Source organism: Saimiri boliviensis, chromosome 18, assembly GCF_048565385.1.
Source record: "Saimiri boliviensis isolate mSaiBol1 chromosome 18, mSaiBol1.pri, whole genome shotgun sequence".
Taxonomy (NCBI): domain Eukaryota; kingdom Metazoa; phylum Chordata; class Mammalia; order Primates; family Cebidae; genus Saimiri; species Saimiri boliviensis.
This window is the reverse complement of record NC_133466.1, coordinates 6,044,831-6,067,971: the sequence shown is the minus strand read 5'-3', so window position 1 is coordinate 6,067,971 and position 23,141 is coordinate 6,044,831. Positions and strand designations below refer to the sequence as shown.

General features: G+C 45.7%; 1 protein-coding gene across 2 annotated transcripts in view; it reads right to left on the bottom strand.

Moving 5' to 3' along the window:
* Positions 1–8,909: 8,909 nt before the first annotated feature.
* DSCAM (DS cell adhesion molecule) overlaps positions 8,910–23,141 on the bottom strand; it is a 746,447-nt gene continuing 732,215 nt past the window's right edge. For both annotated transcript variants that reach the window (XM_074389246.1, XM_074389247.1), the window contains exon 33: positions 8,910–9,881. In XM_074389246.1, the coding sequence (XP_074245347.1) occupies positions 9,529–9,881 (353 nt within the window). In that variant the 3' untranslated portion in view covers positions 8,910–9,528. The remainder of the gene's footprint in view (positions 9,882–23,141) is intronic.

Sequence of the window (23,141 nt, the reverse complement as noted above, 5' to 3'; positions counted from 1 at the left end):
CCTGGCCAACATGGCAACACCCCATCTCTACTAAAAATACAAAACTCAGCTGGGCGTGGTGGTGGGTGCCTGCTACTTGGGAGACTGAGGCAGGAGAATCACTTGAACCCGGGAGATGGAGGTTGCAGTGAGCTGAGATAGTGCCATTGCGCTCCAGCCTGGGTGACAAGAGCGAGACTCCGTTTCAAAGAAAAAAAAAAATCTGAGGTGATACTCTCTTCTACCTCAAGACCCTTCAGAGAGTCCCCACCAGCAACAAGGCTCTCGATATGGCCCCTTGATCTTGGACTTCTCAGACTCTATAACCATGAGAAATGAATTCCTTTTCTTCATAAACCGGTTTTAGGTATTCGGTTGTGAGCAACAGAAAATAAACTAAGACAGAAGGGGAAACATAGGACAGTGTCTACAGTGAGTGCAGGGAAAGTAGGAGATTTTTTTTTTATTGATGGGGGAGACTTGAATGTCTTCACACAGGGTTATGAGATGGGATCCAAGCAGAGAAGGGAGGGTGAGAGTTTTGTAAAGTTGGGAGTGGCTGGGATCCAGAGTATGGATGGAGAGAGGAGTTATGGATGGGAAGAGGCAGGATCAGGAAGGAGGTGGCTTTGAGGAGTTTGGTGGTGGAGGCAGAATAGGGAAGATACACCACGGCCTTTGATGTCTGTCTGCTGAGACTGAGGGAAGGAGATGGTCTGGGCATTTGGGAAGGTCACTAAGGGTTTGCTTGGGTTCAGATGTGCTGGCTCCCCAGGAGCCTCAGCTGGTTCAGCTGTGGTCACCTGGTTCACGTTTCCAAGGATGAGACATGTGAGGCACCTACTGCTCAGTATACTATGGCAGGAGCAGGGCCTGGGGGGAGGGAGGGACTGGGCCCACACCCCGCACAAAGAGACCCTCAGACTTTTTACCAACGACGGCAACAACATAAAGCAGTTTTCGGCTGACTCTCATGCAGGAGCTACCAGCACAAATTTAGAAATCTATTTAAGAGGATGTTCAGGCAGAGCTTTGCCTAAAGAGAGGTTTTTATTTAGAAGGTCCTGATGGATTAAAGATTTAAACATGAGGCCTAACATCATAAAAACTCTTGAAGAAAACAGGCAATATCATTCAGGGCATAGGCAAGGACTTCATGACTAAAATGCTAAAAGCAATGGCAACAAAAGCCAAAATAGACAAGTGAGATCTAATTAAACTTAAGAGCTTCTGCACAGCAAAAGAAACTATCAGTAAAGTAAACCAGCAACCAACAGAATGGGAAAAAAGTTTTGCAATCTACCCATCAAAGGACTAATATCCAGAATTTATGGAGAACTTAAACAAATTTACAAGAAAAAACCCCGTCAAAAAGTGGGCAAAAGCTACGAACAGACACTTTTCAAAAGAAGACTTTTATGCAGCCAACAAATATATGAGAAAAAAACTCATCATCACTGGTCATTAGAGAAATACAAATCAAAACCACATTGAGATACCATCTCATGCCAGTTAGAATGGCAATCATTAAAAAATCAGGAGGCAACAGACGCTGAGAAATAGGAACACCTTTACACTGTTGGTGGGAGTGCAAATTAATTCAACCATTGTGGAAGACAGTGTGGCGGTTCCTCAAGGATCTAGAAATAGAAATATTTCTATTTGACCTAGCGATCCCATTACTGGGTACATACCCAAAGGATTATAAATCATTCTATTATAAAGACACATGTGCACGTATATTTATTGCGGCACTGTTCACAATAGCAAAGACTTGGAACCAACCCAAATGCCCATGAATGATAGACTGGATAAAGAAAATGTGGCACATATACACCATGGAATACTATGCAGCCATAAAAAGGATGAGTTCATGTCCTTTGCAGGGACATGGATGAAGCTGGAAACCATCATTCTTAGCAAACTGACACAGGAAGAGAAAACCAAACACCATAAGTTCTTACTCACCCCTTCCTGTGTCCGTGTGAACAATGAACACAGGAACACAGGAAGGGGAACACTACACACTGGGGTCTGGGGGGTAGGGGACTAGGGGAGGAATAGCAGTGGGTAGGGGGATTGGGGAGAGATAGCATTAGGAGAAATACCTAATGTAGATTATGGGGGGATGGATGCAGCAAACCACCATGGTATGTGTATACCTATGTAACAAACCTGCACGATCTGCACATGTACCCCAAAACTTAAAGTATAATTAAAAAAAATAAATAATAAATAAATAAATAAATAAATAAATAAATAAAGGACCTGAGGAAGGTCCATCTTTTCAACAGCAGTGTGTGAGAGTTTGTGCCACATGCGTGAAGCCTCCAGTATCTGAAACCTGCAAATAATCAGGTTGGCCTTTTAACTTCCTCTTCCCTCTAGTATAAAAAGCAAACACAACAATAATTAGGTGAGTTTAGGCATTTATTAAAAGGATGAAAGTCTGCCTTATACACTGAGCTCATAGACATGGAGAATCTCCTCTTTTAGATTCCATGACACATCTGCACACTTGGAAAAGTCACTTTTTCCAACTTTTTCATTTTTCTTTCTTTTTGATAGTGACATTCATGTCACATCCTTTTTAAACATTTACCAAGTCACCAGTTTGGGTGGATAACTGTGCAGGGTGCTAGGAGTACAAAAAAATATATGAAAGGCAGCCTCAACTCCCCCCCGCACCACCCACTTTTAAGGAGCTCGAATATTTGCCCAGGGAGGTTCGTGCTGAGAAAGTCATCTCCTTGTTGGGCCAGCAGGGTCTTTGAGACCTCCTGGTCCACTCAGGTCTGTTTACTGATGTCCAACCATAGGACCTTTCTTGAGACCTCCTGGTGAGTTACTGAGGAGTTGGTGCTTGGGCTAAGCCTCTCAGTGCCATGTTCTTCCTATTTATTAGGGAACATGCTTTGCTCACCTCAAATTTTCCTGTGATCCCAGGTCACCGAATAAGCCCATTTTTCAGATGCTGTGGAATGGATGTGTGAGGCAGGTGCACAGACACACAGAAGAATGGACCTTGACCAAGATGGACACCAGAAAGTTTTCCAGTTACTTCCACAGCAACAAGAATGCCCCTTCCCAGGTGCAACTCCCTTTGGAAGCATCTTAATTATTCTTGGCTCCATGCGAAGAACTCCCAGTCCTCTTCCTGGAAACGTTAGCACCTTAGTGTTGAGGGTTAACTCTTGCTACAGAAGTGGACAGAATGCCATCCGCTAATTTGAGGATGATGAGAGGCCTTTCAAAGAGAATCAGCTGGAGAAGATAAGTAGAAGTTTCAACGAGACAGGAATGTTCTCTCATCACATGACTAAACAGAGGAATAGACACAGGATTGGGCTGATACTAGATTGAAGTAAAATCAGCTCCAGCGGCTGCATCTTTCTCTGGCTGTTGCTTTACTTGGCAATGTGCAGGGTGCATCTTTCAGAACTGTCATCAGTCACCTTCCTGGGTTGTGACAGAACCAACTCTCACCCTGGATGGGGAAACAGATGTGGAGGGGTTGTTGGCACGCTGCAGGGGTGTAGTGGATTTGTGTCTTACCAAGTGTGAGCAGTGGTTGCGTGGGGGACTATGCTTCCACTCAGGGTGAAGGGCCTGGTTTTCTGTACCTGGGTGTTGAATCAGGACACCACACCATCATTGTACCATCTAGGAAGTTACACCTTTATAAAACACTTATACTTTCAGCTCTAGAAACAGGAAGCATCTTTTTAACAGCCTGCTAAAGCATTTCTTTCTAGATTTGCAAGAGGACGTCCCTTCTATTTAGTGAGGTGCTCTCCCTAGGGAAACCTCAGAGGATGAAAGATTGAGGCAAACATTGAATTAATTGCTTGAGAGTAAAACCCTTGCATTCACACACAGCATGATTGGGAATGCCACTGGTCCTTTGGCTGTGACACCCTCTGATGCCCAGGGCATGGTGACCCACCTAGGTTGCAGTTTGGTTCAGGACTGCTGTCCCCAAGGACCCTTGGAGCACCCCTTGCCCTTGGTGCCACCACACTATGAATGTACATGGCAGGTATTTTCTTCTCCATAGAAATATGATCTCCTAGAAGCAGAGTGCAGTGCTCTCTGGGAGATCCAGTGCTGAAGATGATAAATATTATCTTTTCTTCTTACAGTAGGGTTGAAGTTTCTGGGACACAAAGGGCTTTCTGGCTTTGTTAAGCTACTCTTGAGAGATGAAACAGGCTCCCCTTGCCAAGTGCTCAAAGTCGCTTTTCCCAAGTTTTCCATTTTTCTTTGTGATAGTGAGAGATTGAAGAGAGATAGAAAGAAAAGAAATACCATTCCCGCCAAATTGCAAAAAGTTTGTGAGTCTAAGCTGTGACTTGTCTCTCTGGGGAGTTGGGGAGGGAGCTGGTGCTGCCCATGTCTGTTTTGTGCTTGAGGATTGTAGAAAGCCTGGCATTTTTGTCTTTCTTGTGAGTTACCAAGTCAGCCTGTCTCAGTTTCATAGATGCCGGCAGAAGGCACGAGACTCTTGGGTCAGATATTGAGGATATTACTACTCAAGGTACAGCAATGGGTGTGAGAGCCATATTCCCACCAGCTCCCCACCCTTGTAGGGCTTGTGGGGTGACACAGAGCAGCCCAGGTAGATGCTGTGCATGCAGTGGGTTTGTGTAGTAGCTGAGGAGCTCTAAGCTTAGGAAACCCCAAACTTCCCCCCCACCGCCGGCCCAGTCAACAAATACTTACAAGATGCCTATTGTGTGCCAGGGACTTTTCTAAAAACAAGTAAACAAAACAAAGAATTCTGTTCTTGTGAAGCTGACATTCTAGAGAGGAAATACAGATAATGAAGAATAACCATTAGGAATAAATAAATTCTAGAGTAAGTTAGTTAATAAAGGTAGGGACAAGAGCTAAAGCAGATATGGGGGGCAGGAATCCTGGGGGAGTTGTGGCATTAAATAGGACACTCACGGAGGCTCTCACGGAAAAGATGAACTTGGACTGAAGATGAAAGGGCTGAGGGAGGCTGCCCCAGATGATCCAGATTCTAGTCAGAGCTCAGCAAGATCAGCAAGGCTGTGGCTTCTGATTGGCAGTGTCTAATGCCTACGAAATTTTGGAAGGGGCCTGCTGGTACACTTGCCCAAATTTTGCCTCAGATGGAGACATTATTTTTATTGTCTAGGTCAGCCAACAAATTTACCTTCTGCCCAAGAAGGAGGCACTATCTCTATCTTCCAAGGCTATCTGCTCTGCAAGCATTTTTGATAAAAAGGTACAGAACAGAAGCCATCAAGGGCTCTGCTTAGGAAACATGCATAAATGCAAGGGACCCACAGGGGACGGTCTCCCAACAGGTCCACCCATTCCCATGCTTGGTGGCACTCAGGTGACCCAGTTAGCGTCAGGCCCATCCAGTCTGCAGCCCCTGCTTGCTGGGGTTGGTGGGGAGGGACTCAGTGAGGATCCTGTCCACAGTTGCCAACTGACTCTGCTGCAGCTCTGGCTTGTCAGTGCCACATACTCTTTTTTTTTTTTTTTTTTTTTTTTTTGAGACGGAGTTTCGCTCTTGTTACCCAGGCTGGAGTGCAATGGCGTGATCTTGGCTCACCGCAACCTCCGCCTCCTGGGTTCAGGCAATTCTCCTGCCTCAGCCTCCTGAGTAGCTGGGACTACAGGCACGCGCCACCATGCCCAGCTGATTTTTTTTGTATTTTTAGTAGAGATGGGGTTTCACCATGTTGACCGGGATGGTCTCAATCTCTTGACCTCGTGATCCACCCGCCTCGGCCTCCCAAAGTGCTGGGATTACAGGCTTGAGCCACCGCGCCCGGCCATTGCCACATACTCTTTAGGCTACTCAGTGACCCTGCCATCATGAGTCTTCCCCTCAAGCGAACAAACATCTCACAGCAAACAGACACAGCTTTTATGCAGGCCTGAAGATTCCTTCCTCTCTTAAACTCTTGTTAGAGATTACAACAGCTTGGTTTCCAAGATCTGCAGAAAATCTTCCCTTCACTCTAGCCACACTCTGCTGCCTCTGACGGGCCGTTTTGGAATAATGACTGGAGAAGCAACATGGGCCCTGGGTGCCCTGGATATTAAACTGAGGATATTTTAGTTTTCCCAGGTGCTCTTAAGAGAGCTGACATACTCTCTAAGCCACATTCTTGGGAAAGTTGAAAGAGGGGGCTGGTCGTGGTGGCTGACACCTGTAATCCTAGCACTTTGGGAGGCTGAGGTGGGTAGATCACCTGAGGTCAGCAGTTCGAGACCAGCCTGGCCAACATGGTGAAACCCCATCTTTACTAAAAGTACAAAAATTAGCTGGGCATGGTGGTACACACCTGTAATCCCAGCTTGGGAGGCTGAGCAGGAGAATAACTTGAACTTGAGAGGTGGAAGTTGCAGTGAGCCGAGATCATGCCACTGCCCTCCAGCCTGGACAGCAGCAGTGAAACTCTGTCTCAAAAAACAAAAACAAAAACAAAAACAAAAAAGAAAAGAAAGTTGAAAGAGGACTTTTACGGACATACTGTTAGGTTCTTTTGAAACTTTGGTGGGTAGGTGGCCTATAACACACTAGTCCTTTGGGCCCCAGTCTTATGCCAATTCCAGAAGGCTGGGTGTTATCGCTAGAAATTGATTCACAGAGCTCCAGAGCTTCTCTAGAAGGCCTCAACCACGTCCTTAAAAGTCGCATAAAACTTTAGGCATTTGAATGATTCAGGGATCATAATACCAGGCCAGAGGGACCTTAACTGCTTATTTAAAGAGCAACTTAAGAAGCAGTGTGTTTTCTGTGTCTTAAGATAGTATCAAGGGTCTCTGCAGCAAAGGCCCAAAGACGATGGGTGGAATAAAAGCTTACCTGGTTTAGCTGGTGACCAGCTTCGTGTTACGGCCCTGTCCATCTTTTCCCATCTCGACTTTTCCACCCTCTTCTCTTCTCGGGTAGACATGGTGGACGTGGATGCAGGACAGCAGTCATCAGGCAGATGTGAACATGGACACACCAGGCTCTCGGAGATGTGCTGAGTGCTGAGTACTGCATGGCTTACTGGCTGCGTATTAAGGGAAGGCCTTGCTCAGTTCAGGAGGGTGGGCATTTTTCAGGCTGCCAGTCGGATGGATGCTGAGGAAGAAACCCAGTCCACTGACCCAGTAGCTATTGTCCATGTACCCTATAGATATTGACCAGAGGATAGAGAATTTATTTGAGTTTCACCGTTTTAACATAGAATAATCTGTGTGCAGACTTGGGCAAATACAATTATTTCCACAAAACAAATCAAACAGGTACAAGTCCAGAGGATAATTATTATTACTGTCAATAACAGTCTTTCTAGTACACATTACCCTTTAATCTGCGCCCCTTGGAAGATGGTAATAATAGACCCCTATCTGAGAGGGAAGAAGGTGATCTTTTGAGACAATTGTTTGTATGTTAAACTAATTTTAATGAGTATTTTTAAGGCAGAAGTCTTGAAAGCAATCCATTCTAGAAGCAGACATAATGTAGAATTTTTTTTTTATTTTTGTACAGCTTGAGAGAAAAATGTTAAAAAGATAAACTTCTAAGTTTGGGGAATATAGAAGTTTTAGGTTGATGAAAGATAGACTTTTGTTTTCCCCCAGAAAGTAGCATTTCATTTCTTTTGCATAAGAAAAAAAAAACCAGTCTGTGAGTATATAAACAGTACACATCAACACGGATTAAATCCTGAAACCATGAATGTACATCTCACATTCATGGAGTCATCTAACGGTAGTGCCCGTGGGTGGTCTTGACATGGTCCTGGACCCATTCTGTGTCACTGAATCTAGGCAGGCAAATGGGCCTGCCTGGAAAATAAATAGAAGGAAGAAAGGATGGGGAAGAAGGAGGGTAGGAGGGAGAGAAGGAAAGACATTTCTGAATATGTTCCCAAGATGGTAATAACTGGCACCAGTCTATGTTGGTGGCCTTAATGGAAGCCTGTAGAGAATCTTCGGCCTGGGAGACTGAGCGGTTATGCAGGTTTGATCAGGATTTCTGGTTAATGACACATCTCTGACATGAAGACCTGGTTGTCTTTCCCTTTTATGGAAGTGAGCCTGAAATGGAGTGCAGGAGCCAGGGGAGGACCACACACTCTTTCAAAAGCACACCGTGTGAAGGTTATGGGATAGAGAATGCAGTTCAGACTATTTATGAGTAAATTCTTTCTTAGGATGAGCCACATGGGAGCTAAGCTGAGAGAAAGAAAACTAAAAACTTAGATTTTAGAGGAACATCACTTTCCTCTGGTTACAGAGTAGTGCATTGGTGGCAATGTATATTGAGATGGTCAATCGCAAATTGGGATGCCAGGCATAGTGGAGACAGGAAAAGTCATGAGGGTAGGATGCACCATCTTGCTCCTTCTCACACACGCTGGGGCTGCCTGTCAGGCTCCAGAGCAGGGTTTGGCAAACGTTTCCTGTAATGGGCCAGGAAATAAATATTTTAGGCTTCATGGGCTATGCCATGTCAGTTACAAATATTTATCTCTACCATTGTGCCATGAAAGTAGCCATAGACAATAGCAAATAGTGCATATGGCCTTGTGTCAATAAAACTTTATTTATTAAGAAAACAGCAGGAGGCTGGATTTGGCCCATAGGCCACAGGCAGTTGAACCCTTGCTGTGGGCAGGCAAGGGGCAGAGCCTTGCAAGGGGCTTCTAATACTTGGACTGCCCTGGTTGTGGTGGAGACCCGCCTGCATTTTGTCTTCTCCAGCTTGAAAGCAGGAGCTGCACCTTCTTTGTGCTTCCCGGAGATTCCTGAGGAGTTCAGGGTGTTAGTATCGACTGTGGTTTACTGAACTGGGCTCTGGGTTCAGGCCTGGTATTCCAAACAGAAGTACCAATGGGAAGCAGGACCAGGCCATTGGTAGAAGAAGACGAGAGAAGTAGACATGGAAGTAAAGGCAGACAACCTTTTCTTTTTTATTTCGCTTAGACAAAATGCAAAGAGTGTCTCATTAAATTAAAAAAGAAACAAAAAAGAAAACCAAATTGATTCCCCCCACCCCTTCACTGATGGCACTCAGCCTAATTAACAACAAAAGAAGACCAAATTGAGAACCCAGTTTCTAATGGGAAAGAAAGGTGTGCAAAGGTGACTGAGGTTTTCCCCTGCCCGCAAATCGGCGTTCCTTTTAAATTCACAAATAGGCTAAATTCCCCCCACCCTGTTTTCTTTCTTGCCTCTTGTGTGATAGAACTTCCAGTCAGAAGGTTTAATTAATCCCCCCATGCACTTTTGTAGAAAATCAGTAAAAATGCAGTAGCCTGTGAAGATCATAAAACTGGACTTCTTTCCCAAAAAATCAGATGCCCAGGCGGATGGAGCTCACACTCAGACAGAAAAAAAGCAGGAGAGTCTTTGCACTGTCTGTGGTTTCAGTATTTTCTCTTTTTTTTTTTTAATATATTTTGGCAATTTTCTTTAATTATAAATATTGGAATTCCGTAAAAAAAAGGTAGCTTTGATTGAATTGTTTGAATTGTATTTACAACCACGGTCCAGTCATGCTGTCTGTTATACCAGGGTGTAAGATTTTGCGTAAGGATTGTTTCCTTTCAAATGGCCCCGGGAGTCGAGCAGTGATTCTTGGGAGCTGCTCATTTTAGCTGCCTGTCCCAGCTCTGCCCCCTCCCGCTGAGGTAATGTGGCCACGGCCCCCGCCTGCCACGACTGTCCTTCTCTCGTGGAGGAGGTGGAGGAGGCGGCTTCCATCGGGATGGGCTCCAGGACTGTGGGGCGTTTCAGGGTCCGGCTTTTCTGAGGTTCCAAGCACGCTTGTCCTAAGCTCAGGTCCCTGCTGGTGCCTGGACCACCTCGGTTTAACAAAAAGTCCATTCTAAGGTATGGAGGCAAATGTATGAGGTCACCTAGAAAGAAAGATAGGGCAGTTAGTGGGTGTCTTCATTTGGTAAATATGGGCAGAATGCCCTGTGTGCATGTGGGAGGCCACGTGGGGTTTAGAGACGAGAATGCCGCTGCATGTAGGCTCCTTTCTCAAGATACTCCAGCAGTGCTCACCACAAAGACAGGTGGAATCATCCTCACACCTCTTCGCTGGGCACGGGAAGAGCTCATTTTCCTACAGTACATTAACCTACTTGTACATAAATGGAGGAAGGGAGGTAACAGAATCCTTCAAAACACTATCACTGAAAGAAAAACATACATCAAAGGCAACAGTGTCCACCGGGAATGAACTGAGATAGACCAAATCCCACATGTGATTGGAAGTACAGGGAAAGTACAAGGTTTGAGGAGAGAGCCAGGGACAGTAAGGGAAGAAGGATGGACAGCTGCCTCTCGTCTTGGCAAGTCTATAAAACCTTGTGACCTTGGCCGGCCACTTAGTTATGGGTCTCTATGATGGCTTTGCATGAAAGTGCCACAGCTTATGGCCTTGCCAGGCCCTGCCTACCTGCTAACCATCTCCGTGTGGCTCTTGTTTCAGCTGTGCTCTGTATAGAGATGACAGCCTCTTAGACCAGAGTACTAGTGTTTCTACTCCCTTCGCAAGGTCACTCTGTCTTCTCTGGTGCCGTGGAAACATAACCTCAGGTCTCCTTCAAGAGCACTTGCTGGCCGGGTGTGGTGGCTCACACCTGTAATGCCAGCATTTGGGAGGCCGAGGTGGGAGGATCACCTGAGGTCAAGAGTTCAAGAACAGCCAGGCCAACATGGTGAAACCCTGTCTCTACTAAAAACAAAAAATAGCCAGGTGTGGTGGTGGGCGCCTGTAGTCTCAGCTACTGGGGAGGGTGGGGGAAGAGAATTGCTTGAACCCGGCCGGGATGCAGAGGTTGCAGTGAGCCCAGATTATGCCACTGCACTCCAACCTGGGTGACAGAGCAAGACTCAAAACAAAAACAAAAACAAAAAAACAAACCAAACCACACCAAGCCAAAAAATCCAAGAGCATCTGCTGCAGGGAGGTACCTTTTCTCTGAGACGCTGTGAGCCAATGACGCGCATGGCAGGGCTTTCCTCACAGCCCTCCCTGCCCAGTGCAGGATCTCCCTAACAGGGATCCTTTGCTCAGGGATGCCCCATCGACCTCACTGCAGCCTTCTCAGGGGTGCAGCCTGGGGTGCCTCCGACCCAATCCCTCCTTCCCCTTCTCCTTTCACAGGTGTCGGACCTCTGTTATGGTCCCCGGACTCTCCCCACCACCTCCTGCTTCCTCTTGCTTCCTTCTTCACAAGAATTTCCCCAATAAATTCCTTGCACGTCTCATCTGTCTTGATAGGTGCTTCTCAGAAAACTTGAACTGACACAGCTTCTTTCACCATCAACTACTGAAAGGTCAACTCTGAGCTCTCATTGCCAAATTCGCTGGTTTTCCCTTGGTCCCTTTGTACCTGCGTCACGAGGACGTTTGATGCTGTTGGCCCTCTCAGCTGCCATGGCACTGCAGTCTCCCAGATCTCCTCCTACACTTCTGGACACCCCTTCTCACTTTCCTTGACTGGATCCTTTTCTCCGTCTTTCTTCTAATTACTGTGTTCCCAGCGGCCTGCTCTCAGCCCTCTCTTGAAAGGCTTGGCTGCTTTCCTCATCTCTTTATAAAGAGCTTTCCCATTTATCTTTTCCATTTTGCTTTCTCCTGAGCCCTAGATGTGAATTTCAGGTGCTTTACTAGGCATTTCCACACAAATGTCCTTCTGGAATTCTGAATGCCAAGCCTGCCAATTCAGTTCATGAAGGCCAGCCCCATCCCCTCCCAATCCCAAATGCTGCTTCTCTCCTTGGTGCTCCATCCTGTGTAATGCTATCACCATCTCTCCATCCTTGAAACCTCAGACGCTTCACTGACACCTTTCTCTCCAGGTGAATTCTACTTGCAAAATATCTGTTGACTCCTTCCTTTTATTTTATTTTTTTTAAAAGAGAGATAGAGTCTTGCCCTGTTGCCCAGGCTGGAGTGCAATGGTGTATTCGTGGCTCACTGCAGCCTCAAACTCCTGGGCTCAAGCAATCCTCCCACCTCAGCCTCCAGGGTAGCTAGAGCTGCAGGCACACACCACCATGCCTGGCTAATTATTATTATTTTAAAAATGTTTGGGAGAGACAGGGTCTTGTTTGGTTGCCCAGGTTGGTCTCAAAGTCTTGGCCTCAAGTGATGCTCCTGCCTCAGCTTCTCAAAGCTCTGGGATTACAGGCATGAGCCACCTGGCCTTGATTCCTTCTCCTTCCCATCTTCAGGGCCCTGTTTCGAGGCTTTAATACATCCCATTATCACCTTGCAATGCATGAGCACAATTAAGGCTCAGCCACCAGGTCCACTTTGCAACTAACACTGTGTGGCTTGAGCTGGACTGACCCTGGCTCTGAGTGTTGGCTGTTTTGGTATAGGCAGAGTGCATTCTCCAGCACACTGCTTCCCACTTTTCTCTCTTTGAGGTACAGGCAGACAAGGGGCATTTTTTCAGCACACTGGGATGAGCCCAACAAGCTGTTTCTGGCCAGCTTGAGGCCTGAGGGACTCACTGTCTTGCACATCTATAACCCATGACATACCAGGTGCAAAACTCTGGCTAGAGAATGGGTTGGTGGTACGTGGTCCTGGAGCAAGAGCCCAGGAAGAGGATGTGCAGGGATTAAGATATGATGATGATCTCAGCTCAGGAGCAGCTGGAGGATGTAAGAGAAGGAAGCAAATTGTGAGATACAAACGGGACCCAAGGAAGGCAGCTTCAGAGTCAATGACAAGTGGGAGTGGTGAGAGAGGAGAAGGGGTTAGGGGTGACTCCTTCCCAGGCTCTAAGCTCAGGAAGCCACGCATGGATGGTGAAACCACTAGCTGTGAAAGGGTATGTAGGGAAAAGATCATACTTTGGTGACAAAAGATGAAGGGTTTAGTTTCAGACCTGCTGAGTTTGATGCTCCTGAGGACATTCAAGACAAGATGACTAGTAGGTATGTTTATCATAGAAACGTAGCTCTAGGATGACTCACTGATCACTTTCTGAATCTAAAGTAACTGAACGTTCTTGTTTCTTTTGCTTCAAAATATTCCCTGCTTTCCTTATTTTACAGTATGCTAATAGTAGTTAATTGAACCTTCCTCATGCAGCTCCTTTGGGCCCGTGGGTTCCAAAAGGGCAGGCTAAGGGGATCTGAGACCACCTGAGCCAAACAAGGGCTGCCTTTAGCCAGCTGCATTGCCCAGCTGCATATTTGTGGGACAACAGAAGTGACGCGTGTTTAGACAGTGTTTAAAACCTGAACGTTAGGAAATGCCTTCAAGTTTACCCACGGAAAAAGAATAACCAGCATAACAGAACAAAAGGACTACTCAGGAGTATACGGGAACTGGCCTGTAATCCGAGCACTCTGGGAGGCCGAGGTGGGCGGATCACCTGAGTCAGGGGTTCAAGACCAGCCAGGCCAACATAGAAAAACCCAGTCTCTACAAAAATTAGCTGGATGTGGTGGTGTGTGCCCGTAATCCCAGCTACTTGGGAGGCTGAGGCAGGAGAATCTCTTGAACCTGGGAGTTGGAGGTTGCTTCACCACTGCACGCCAGCCTGGGAAACAAGAGTGAAACTCCATCTCAAAAATAAAATAAAATAAAAAAGAGCCTAAGAGAACTAAAAACAAATATGACTGAGACAAGCCCTAAACATGCATTTTATACAATTTAAATGAGCATACAAATTTTCAAAATGCTACTATCCTTCTTGAAATTTCTTTTTTCCCCAAACAACAGGAGCAATGACCTTATTCTTGGGAAATCTACCAAATGATTTTCTTGTCCTTGTGTTATTACATTATTGTACCACTTGATATTTATGATTCAAAATTTCATTTAGCTTTTTCAGGATGTCTTTATTCTATTAAGTGATGATGAGTAATTATATGATTTCGTTGGGAATGGCAGCATGTAATTCACTAAATGACCCCAGCGACACTGGACTGGGCTCACTGAAATTAAAGGCATTGTAATTCAACATTGGCTTCCTATTGTCAGCTGGATCCAAGGGAAACCCAGTAATAGATACCTAGACAGTAAATGAGCCAAACATTCTTATAGGAAGAAATTACATAATTTGGCAATCTTGTAAAAAGGATTTTGGTAACTCGATGCATCTGAACTTTGGCTTAGAAAAATATAATGGCATGGGGTCTACCTATTATAGACACTAACATGGAAGGTTCAGGAATATCTTGCCATGTAGGATAGCTTTGTTCCTGAAAGATGAAAGAATTTGATTTTTAAAAATTTTATGAAACTTGATGGCATGAAAATTACTTATGTTTGTTTACGGTGGTTAATACATTCTTCAGTCTTCTCTAAGCAGGGGTTATTTGCAAAAAAAAAAAGTGATGAAAGCATTAACAGAGCTGTCATGAAGAAATAAATCGAAAAATTCTTTTGTAATGTGAACATTGTTTTGTATGTGAATCAATACACCTTAACTGACCAATCTTGCAATTTATAGTTTTATAAATTCAACCTCCTGAAAGTGATTGTCTTTATTCCTAAGAATCTGATAAATTATGTAAATTTTCTTTCTTTATGCAACTAATATCATTTTTATCATGTTGTTCGTATATTTGAGGAAATGCAACAGACATTTATTTCCAGGGTTCTTTAAAAATATAGGTCAAGAATGCCTCATGCTGTTTTTGAGACCAAACTCAATCATGAACACTTGACATATTTGTGATGTGTTGCACAGATTTGGGGGTAAATCTCTATTCTAGTGACTCCCTATTGAATGCACAGGGCTTATTAAACCCCTACAAAGTAATAGCATCGTGGTCCCCGCTGGATTACAGAATGCTCAGGTCTTAGATTGGAAGGAAGAAACGTGTTTGAAATCAAAAGATAGGACTCATAATATCTGCATCCTGCCTGCAGAGGCTCCCACTTCAGATGTAGTGATCAAGAGGGTCCAGTCACTGAAATGGACTGGTGAGAAATAAAAATCCTTTATAACAGAAACAGCTCAGCGCTACATCTTTACATGCAACGCCTGCTTGTGTTTGTTTATGGCAGGTCTGACAAGTATCTCTGAATATCCAATACCTCCAATTGATCCAGTTCTTCAGGCAAAGCTCTATGAGGTTGTGTGATTCTCTAATTAGCTCCTTTCAACAATGTGTATTTTCTGATTAGCTCCCAAAGTAGCCCTTTCAACTGTGTGCATGCTGCAAATGAGTTCTCTCAATAATTCATGCACTTACAGAGAAGACAGCACCAGAGCAGTCGGCGGTAAGCTCTGTTATTACAGGCACTTGTGTCCATTAAAATCCCAGCCCATGTGCTCATCAACAAACCCTCTGAAAACCTGGATTCTCTAATTGTCCTCCTGTGTGCTTCAGATGCCTACACATACCAAGACAATTCAAGCAGTTATTGATCCAGAATGAGAGGTGTGATGTGGGAGACTGTGGTGACCATGGAGATACTGGCACAGCATCCCCAGCCCCCAGCACCCTGCCCACTGTCTGCCTGTGTCACATGGGAGAAACTAGCCCTTGGCTTTAATTGTGGTGATGAGGAGTAGAGGTCAGGATGACATTGCCTGCATTTATCGGACTGGTCTAGATCTGGGCTCAGTTTGCTCATTTGTAAAGTGGAAATAAGAGCAGAATCTAGCATAGATGGCTGTGGTGAAGAGTACTTAGATAACACATGTGAACGCTTTCCCTGGATTAAGGAGTCTGTTTCCACAGGGAGCAGGGCCTTCTTGGATGTGTCCAGCACTCCCTAGCTGACCTTCCCCATGGATACTCAGTCAGGACCCTCTCCAGCTCTCCTGTGTGTGGAAAGCAGCAGGGATCCAGGAGTCCAGGGTCTTTGAACTTTGTACTTTAAACTCCAGGGTCACCATATCGGGTCACCACGCTATGGGTACCCACCTCCACTGGACACGCATGTCCTTGGCATCCCTGTGTATAAATATATCATTGCCATGAACACTGGCAAAGGCAAATGCCCGGTCTTAGTACTTGTTTCCGTAAAACCAGCTATGACAAAATGCACTTATATGTTTGATAATGATTTCCATACTCTATGGCATCACTTCCTCTGCTTTGTTTCCCTCTACCTTTCTCTACATTTCTCCCTTTCCCTTTCTCCCTCCTTCTTTCCTTTCCTCCTTTTTCTTTCTCTCTCTCATTCCCTCCATTCCTTTCTTTATTCTTCTAATATGGTTTGGCTGTGTCCCCACACAAATCTCATCTTGAATTATAGCTCCAGTAGTTCCCATGTGTTGTGGGAGGAACCAAGTGGAAGGTAATTAATCATAGGGTGGTTCCCCCATACTATTCTTATGGTAGTGGATGAGTCTCACAAGATCTGATGGCTTTATAAGGGGTTTCCCCTTTCACTTGGCTCTCATTTCTCTCTTGCCTGCCACCATGTAAAGTGTGTCTTTCACCTTCCGCCATGATTGTGAGGCTTCCCCAGCCACGTGGAACTGTGAGTCCATTAAATCTTTTTTTCTTTATAAATTACCCAGTCTCAGATACGTCTTTATCAAGCAGCATGAAAACTAACTACCTTCCTTCCTTCCTTCCTTCCCTCCCTCCCTCCTTCCTTCTTTCCTTCCTTCCTTTCTTTTCTTGTTTTGTTTCCCTTGTGCTAAAACTTTCATCCATGAAATCAAAGGCATAGAGAAGGGGTAAAACATGAGGCAGGAGAGGGACAAGGAGGTAGCTGAGTGTACTAATACAGCAAGCTGGGCATAAACATCAAGAAAAGTGTGTGTGTGTGTGTGTGTGTGTGTGCGTGTGTATGGAAGGGAAAATCCAACTGGCAGAGCAGCATACTGAAAGGGAAGTTGAGGCATGGAGAAAGAAAGGACTGGTATTGGCAGGAGGACCCAGCTCATGGTCTGGTGACAGGAGGGACTGAGCTGGAACTCATTTCAATGCCCTCCTCCTGCCCTACTCACCAACCTGCCTGCACTTCCAGTTCCTTCCCAGTGAGCTAAATCCAGTTAGTGTCTCCTGCCCAACCCTAGTATGAATACAAAGGCTAACAGAGTCCTGTCTGAGCCTTTGGGACAGGGTCCTCCTGCTGACTTCCATGGACTATTACGGTACATTTGCGCACCATGAACCCACTGTGCTCTGCCCTGAGGCCAATGCCCTTCCCATCAGAGATTCAAACTGAGGGTGAGGGATGAAGAAGGTAGAGATGGCCAAGGAGGGGGAAGGGCTCTGGGAAACTGAGTTCAGGGACTGAGATGCAGGAACAGACTGGGGTCAGAGGAGGCTGAGATGAATGAGCCTGGGTGGGTGTGAGAGAGGATGGATGAGAGAGAGGGGAAGAGACAGAGAGAGAGAGAGAGAGAGAGAGAGAGAGAGAGAGAGAGAGAGAGAAATCAGAGAGATGGAAACACACAAGGAGGGTTGCAGAAGAAAAGAAATGTAGCTACACAGATCTGTAGAGAGATAAAAATTAGAGACAGAGTCACAAATAGAGAAGGAAAAAGGGGGACATGGTAACCAACTGAGACAGTGGTAAGGAGTCGTGGAGGAAGAGGGCACCAGAAAGGTGGGTGTGATGAGAATACATGTGTATTACCCACAGTGAATGGCCCTTGTGGAGCTTTAAAGATGTATGTACCATACAATGACCGCTGGCCCATCTAACACGGGGGCGCCCATTTCTCATTCTTTCCTCATCAGCCTTGCCAAAGCCCAGTGCAGATCACAGGCTGTAGCCATCACTGCCTTTCTGGAGGGAGCCCAGGCAGCCGCTTTGACTCCCACCTTGAGAATGAGATGCTTCAGGCATTATTGCCGTGTTATGCTTTGTTATTTGACATCATGCTTCATTTCTCATCCTCCTGTTGCTGCCCTCTGGGGACCTTCAGTGCCATTAATGTCTCCAAAAGTTCTGATTAAATAGTCAGCACTGATTTATCCCTCTTCCCTAACCACTTTGCATACTAGTGTCAGGAACACCTCCTCACCTCTGGTCCTGAAACATACAGATTCCTCCTGCAGGACCCACATCCATCGACAGATATGCACTCAGAGCTTGTCCCCCTCCACAAAGGGTGCATTTGAGTCATGGGTGGCCTGACTGTGTGAAAACTGCTGAGCTAAACCTGCCTCCTTTTAGCTGAAAATCAGGAAAACAAAACTTCCTGAACTTTCTCAATCTATTCAGACACACACATAGTTTGAATGTATTTCAGTTCTTGGAAGAAGGATGGCAAAATCAATACTCAAACAACAGGAATGAATCGATTCAGAAAATCTATAATGGATGTGCATTCCATTAATTCATCGTCAAACAATAGTTCTTGCCATCTCCCGCGCACCATGCTAGGGGAAAACATCTGAACACTAGATCAGAGGCTCTGCACTGAGGGCAATTTTGCCCCTGGGGTCATGTAGCAACATTTGGAGACATTTCGGTTGTCACAGTGCGGGGGTGGGGGTGGGGGTGCCACCATTGGTAACTATTGGTCAGAGGCCAGGGGTGGTACTCAATATCCTACAATGTAGAGAACAGCCCCCCACCATGAAGAACGACCTGGTTTCAAACAGTAATGGTGCTGCTGTTGAGAAACTCTAGTTTAGATAATCAGAATTCATAACGCCAAGTGATCCTTATTTCTCAATTCTACTTATAAAGCATTGAATTCAACCAGGATAAGCAATTGTACCCCTCAGCCTCAGAATACTAGTCCACAAGGAGTTACAACCTCGGTTCTTCATGGAGGAAAATAAGAGATGGTCCAATGGAACTATAGTCAGAAGGCAAAACCCCCAAGTCTTCCTCCAGTGGCACCTGCTGAGGCGGTGGCTGAGTCCAGTGGAAAGAACACTGGTTACAGAGTGCAGTGCTTGGTGTTGAAGTCCTGTCTCTGCCTCTGTCTCTGCTTCCGGGTAGTTCTGTGACCCTTTTGAACCTCAGTGTTCTTGACTTTAGTCAAAAGAATGAGGCATGATACTTTCTAAAGGCACCTTGAAGCCTAGCAGAGCCCTTCTTATGCTCTGAGCTATCTCACCTCTGAAAACTGGTTATGTATGTCTGTATTGGGAATTTATGGATAGGTGTAAAACAAATGAAATGCATTTCTGGGGGCCAGATATTCCAAGGTACTTTGTGATAACCCCCTTCCTCCTCCTCTGCAATGCTTTGTTAGTCAGAGGCTGTGAACTTGCAGATGCTTTCCCAGATTCATGGGAATGAACATGAATCACAGTTTTTAGGGCTTCAATCTCCTCTGGGGATGCACAAAAAGGAACTGTCATCAATTTCTAACAAGGTTTGAGATCTATGCCTGGATAGAGCTGGATATTGATGCAAAAGTAAGAAACAAAGAATGCTTTCCTTGAGTTCCAGCGATTTCAATAAAAAACACAGAGATGAGACTTGCAGCAACATTACAGTGTCAAAGAGTGGGTCCCCAAGGGGAGCACAGAGTCCTCCCATACCAGAGACAGATGAGATCTAACACTTTTTTTAGTTTAATATTAATGTTGCGGCATGGTAATGAAAACTAGTAAAAGAATCTCTCTTGGTAAATGAATCTTCATTCCCAAATGGCAACCAGAAAAAACCCTAAATAAATAATGTGAGATTGATAACAGAGGCCCGTGTACAGGCATTCGATTACGATTCTTGGCTTGGACTCAGAGGGCCTCATGCATTTTTAAAGAGCTCATCGATATCGTGATCCTTCTGCTTGCTGGTGAACTTTAAAAACTCCACTGAGGTATAAAAGCAGGGCTTTGACTTTGTGGAGGCTCACGATTCTTCTCAAATAAAGTCACTCTGAATAAAAGTGGGATTGGAAAATCTTCCCTGGGCTTTAGGCAAGCACAGAACCTAGCAATGGTTTTGGAGTGCCCACTGTGGAACCATCCATGAGATTCAAAGATGGATACAGTTCCCACACAAGAACCATGAGGACCCACCTGAAGTAGAATGCTGGCTGGGGGCTGCCTTTGTTCTGCTGTGAAGCTGACAGAGCTGTTTCCATAACAATGTGCATCTTGAATCATCCCACAGAAGGAGCTGAGTTAGGCTGGACATGAGAGAATTCCAGACAGAGGGAATGTGTATTTGTAGAGTTTTAGGAGGCCAGAAAGTTGAGGGCTGGAGACTAGGGGTCAAGGTTGGAGCTGGAGACCAGGGGTCCAGGTTGAAGGCTGAAGACCAGGGATCAAGGTTGAAGTCTAGAGATTAGGGGTCAGTGTTGAAGGCTGAAGACCAGGGGTCAAGGTTAGGGGCTAGAGACCAGGGGTCAAGGTTAAAGACTGGAGATCAGGGGTCAAGGTTGAAGGCTGGAGACCAGGGGTCAAGATTGAAGGTTGGAGACCAGGGGCCAATGTTGAAGGCTGGAGATTAGGGGTCAAGGTTGAAGGCTGGAGACCAGGGGTCAAGATTCAAGGCTAGAGACCAGGGACCAGGGGTCAAGGCAAGGAAGACATGCCCGACCCCACAGAAGCTTATAGGTTTCTACCCTGAGAGCAGAGGAAGCTATAGAAAGGGATGAAACAAGAGAGGGTTGGCTCTTACTGGAGATGATGGCTCATTTCCCCTTTCTGGTTTGGGATACAGGATGCCATAGGCCTTGATGTCAGCAGAGCGTACAGGAGGCCACACTGGAAGCTGATGGTCTTTGATGTCTTCTGCTTCTTCCCTTTCTGTATGCTCCCTGTGCCTTTCTGTGGCTTTAGCTTCTCATGACACCTCACTGTGTGTGTGCATGTGTGTGTGTGTGTGTGTGTGTATGCATGTGTGTGTGTGTGTGTGTGTGTGCATGTGTTAATGTGTATAGGGGGTGACTGCCTTCTGTGAGCTGGACTTTTTTTTCCTGACCCTCTCAAGATTTTCCTGTCTCATGTCTTCAGAACCCATTGCCTGCAGCCTTTGATACACACTATTCTGATAAATGAATGAGACTGCGAGGAGTGTTAATTTAAGATACTAACACTTTTACATCTTAGGGAACTACCCAGTGTCTTTTTACTCAGGAGATATTCAATCAGCAGGGGTTCAATATATAAATGTCATATATTTGTGTTTTAACTGGGTCTGTCTGAGATGCAGTGAACGTTCCATTAGCCTGGGCATCCTTCTTTCTTGTCGCCTGCAGCACTGGAATCTGGGAGCTGCCTTCTGGTCACTCAGCAGGGCCAATGTGGCCTCTATCCCCACATCACTGTTCTATCACGTACGCACCTCCCCCATCACTTTCCACCTTTCGAGGAACTGGCATAGCCCAGGATTTCCCAGTGATTAGAACTGAACCCCAATAAGCTACCCAAGAAAAACAGTGAACCATTTAAGGGGCTCAGAAGTCAGAGAAAAGACAGAACACACAGAATACATGTTCTGGAAAAAGAGGACACAGACACCAGCCCAGCAACTGTGGTAACTAAATGAACCAGCCAGACCACCAGACAAGGTCAGGGGTACAGAGGTGGCTTCTGGAACACAGTGGCAGGAGGCTGGGTGCAGTGTGGTGGCTGCAGAAGACCACTTGGCCCCATGGACATGTGTGCTAAGCTTTTATTTCAGGCAATGGGTTTAGAGTTCCAAGCTTGTTAACCCCTCAGAATAGGTCCCACGGTCACTTTCTGAGTCTGAGGGAGAGCTACTAAGAAGTCACAGAAATTCTACCAGAGCCTTTAAGAAGCTAAAATTGCAAATACTCATCAGAGAGACCTGGTTTTCCAGCAGAAATCAGGATTAGCACATGGCAATATTGAGGTCTACATCGAGAGGGCATGAATAGCAGTATGTGGAGGCTTCACTGGATGTCTCCAGGGTTCTTTTAACCTAAAATTCTATGTGTTTTAGGAATGTTTGAAAGGTCATATATGTTTGGCAGTTCAGAGGGAAGGCTTGTTCTTTGTTGTGAACGCCAAGCTTATTCCTTTCTCGTGGTCTTTATCTTTGCTCAGCTCTCTGGACCACCAGAAGGATCTTGGAAGGGCTCTTTCCATCCCATCATTTACATCTTACTGCCTGAGAGGCTTTTCTGGGCCATTCTTTCCAAAATACTCTCCTCCCAGGTTTTATCCCCTTCCTGGATTTGCTTCTCTGTCCAGCTCTCATCATGGTTGGGAACGATACCATTTGTTTATTTGATCAGTGTCTGCCTGCCTCCCAGGAACAGAAGCTCCTTCAATGTGGATCTCTGTGGGTCTTGTCTATCAGTGCATCCTCAGATCCCAAAACAGGGCCAGTCATTTAGTGGCACTCAACACATGCATGGCAAACACTGACAAGGAAGCAGGGAGGCTCAGAGGGAGGGAGCAAGACTTCCTCTAGAAAGGTGGAGCCCAGAGCAGTTCGGTGAGACTGTGTGTGTTCCTGTGTGTATCCGTGCATGGGTGCATGTGCTTACATGCCCATGCATATGTGCATGTGTGTGAACATGTGTGTTCATGCATGTGTCCATGCCATGCATGTGAGCTTGTGTGTGAATAAGAATGTATATGTGTGCATGCATGTGTGTGCCCATGCACACATGTGTAAGCATCAAGGAGACCTGCATTTGAAAGGAGACCCTTAGTATAATATTTATGATAAAAATTTCAAAATTGAGTTTTAGTGACGTGCAAAACAGAGGAGTAAGATTCAAGCCCCAAGGCTTGGTGCCCCAGCTGCCTGAGCCCAGTCCTCAGGCAGTGAGGGAGATGCAGGTAAGTGAAGCTGGGCGTGGGGGTTATTTAGCTTTGTAGATTGGATTGCTGGTATCCTGTTTTGATTTAAGAGACAATATGAGAGCCACACAGACTTCAGAGAGGGAAATCAGCAGGTCAAAATGGCAACTGAGAATACGGTGGCCAGCCTTGGTCAGAATAGTGCTGACTGTGCAGAGATCAGCTCTTTCTTCAGGTAAGGGCTCCTCCAGGTAAGGGCTCCTCCAGGTAAGGGCTCTGGGCTTCTCTGCATGCCTGGGGCCCCGCCTCTTACTCTCTACCCTTACATCCTCAGGATAGAGTGATGCAAGATGAATGGATCCTAAAAATATCCAGTAACTGTTTCGAATTATTGGTAACACAGTGAATTTACGAGTTGGCACCAGGCAGTGGCCCTTTCCCACTGAAAAACCTCAAATGCAGTCAACAGGAAGGCACTGAAACTCAAAACTTTGAGTCTGGGGCCCAGAGAGCATGAGCGCAGAGATCCAAAGAGGTTG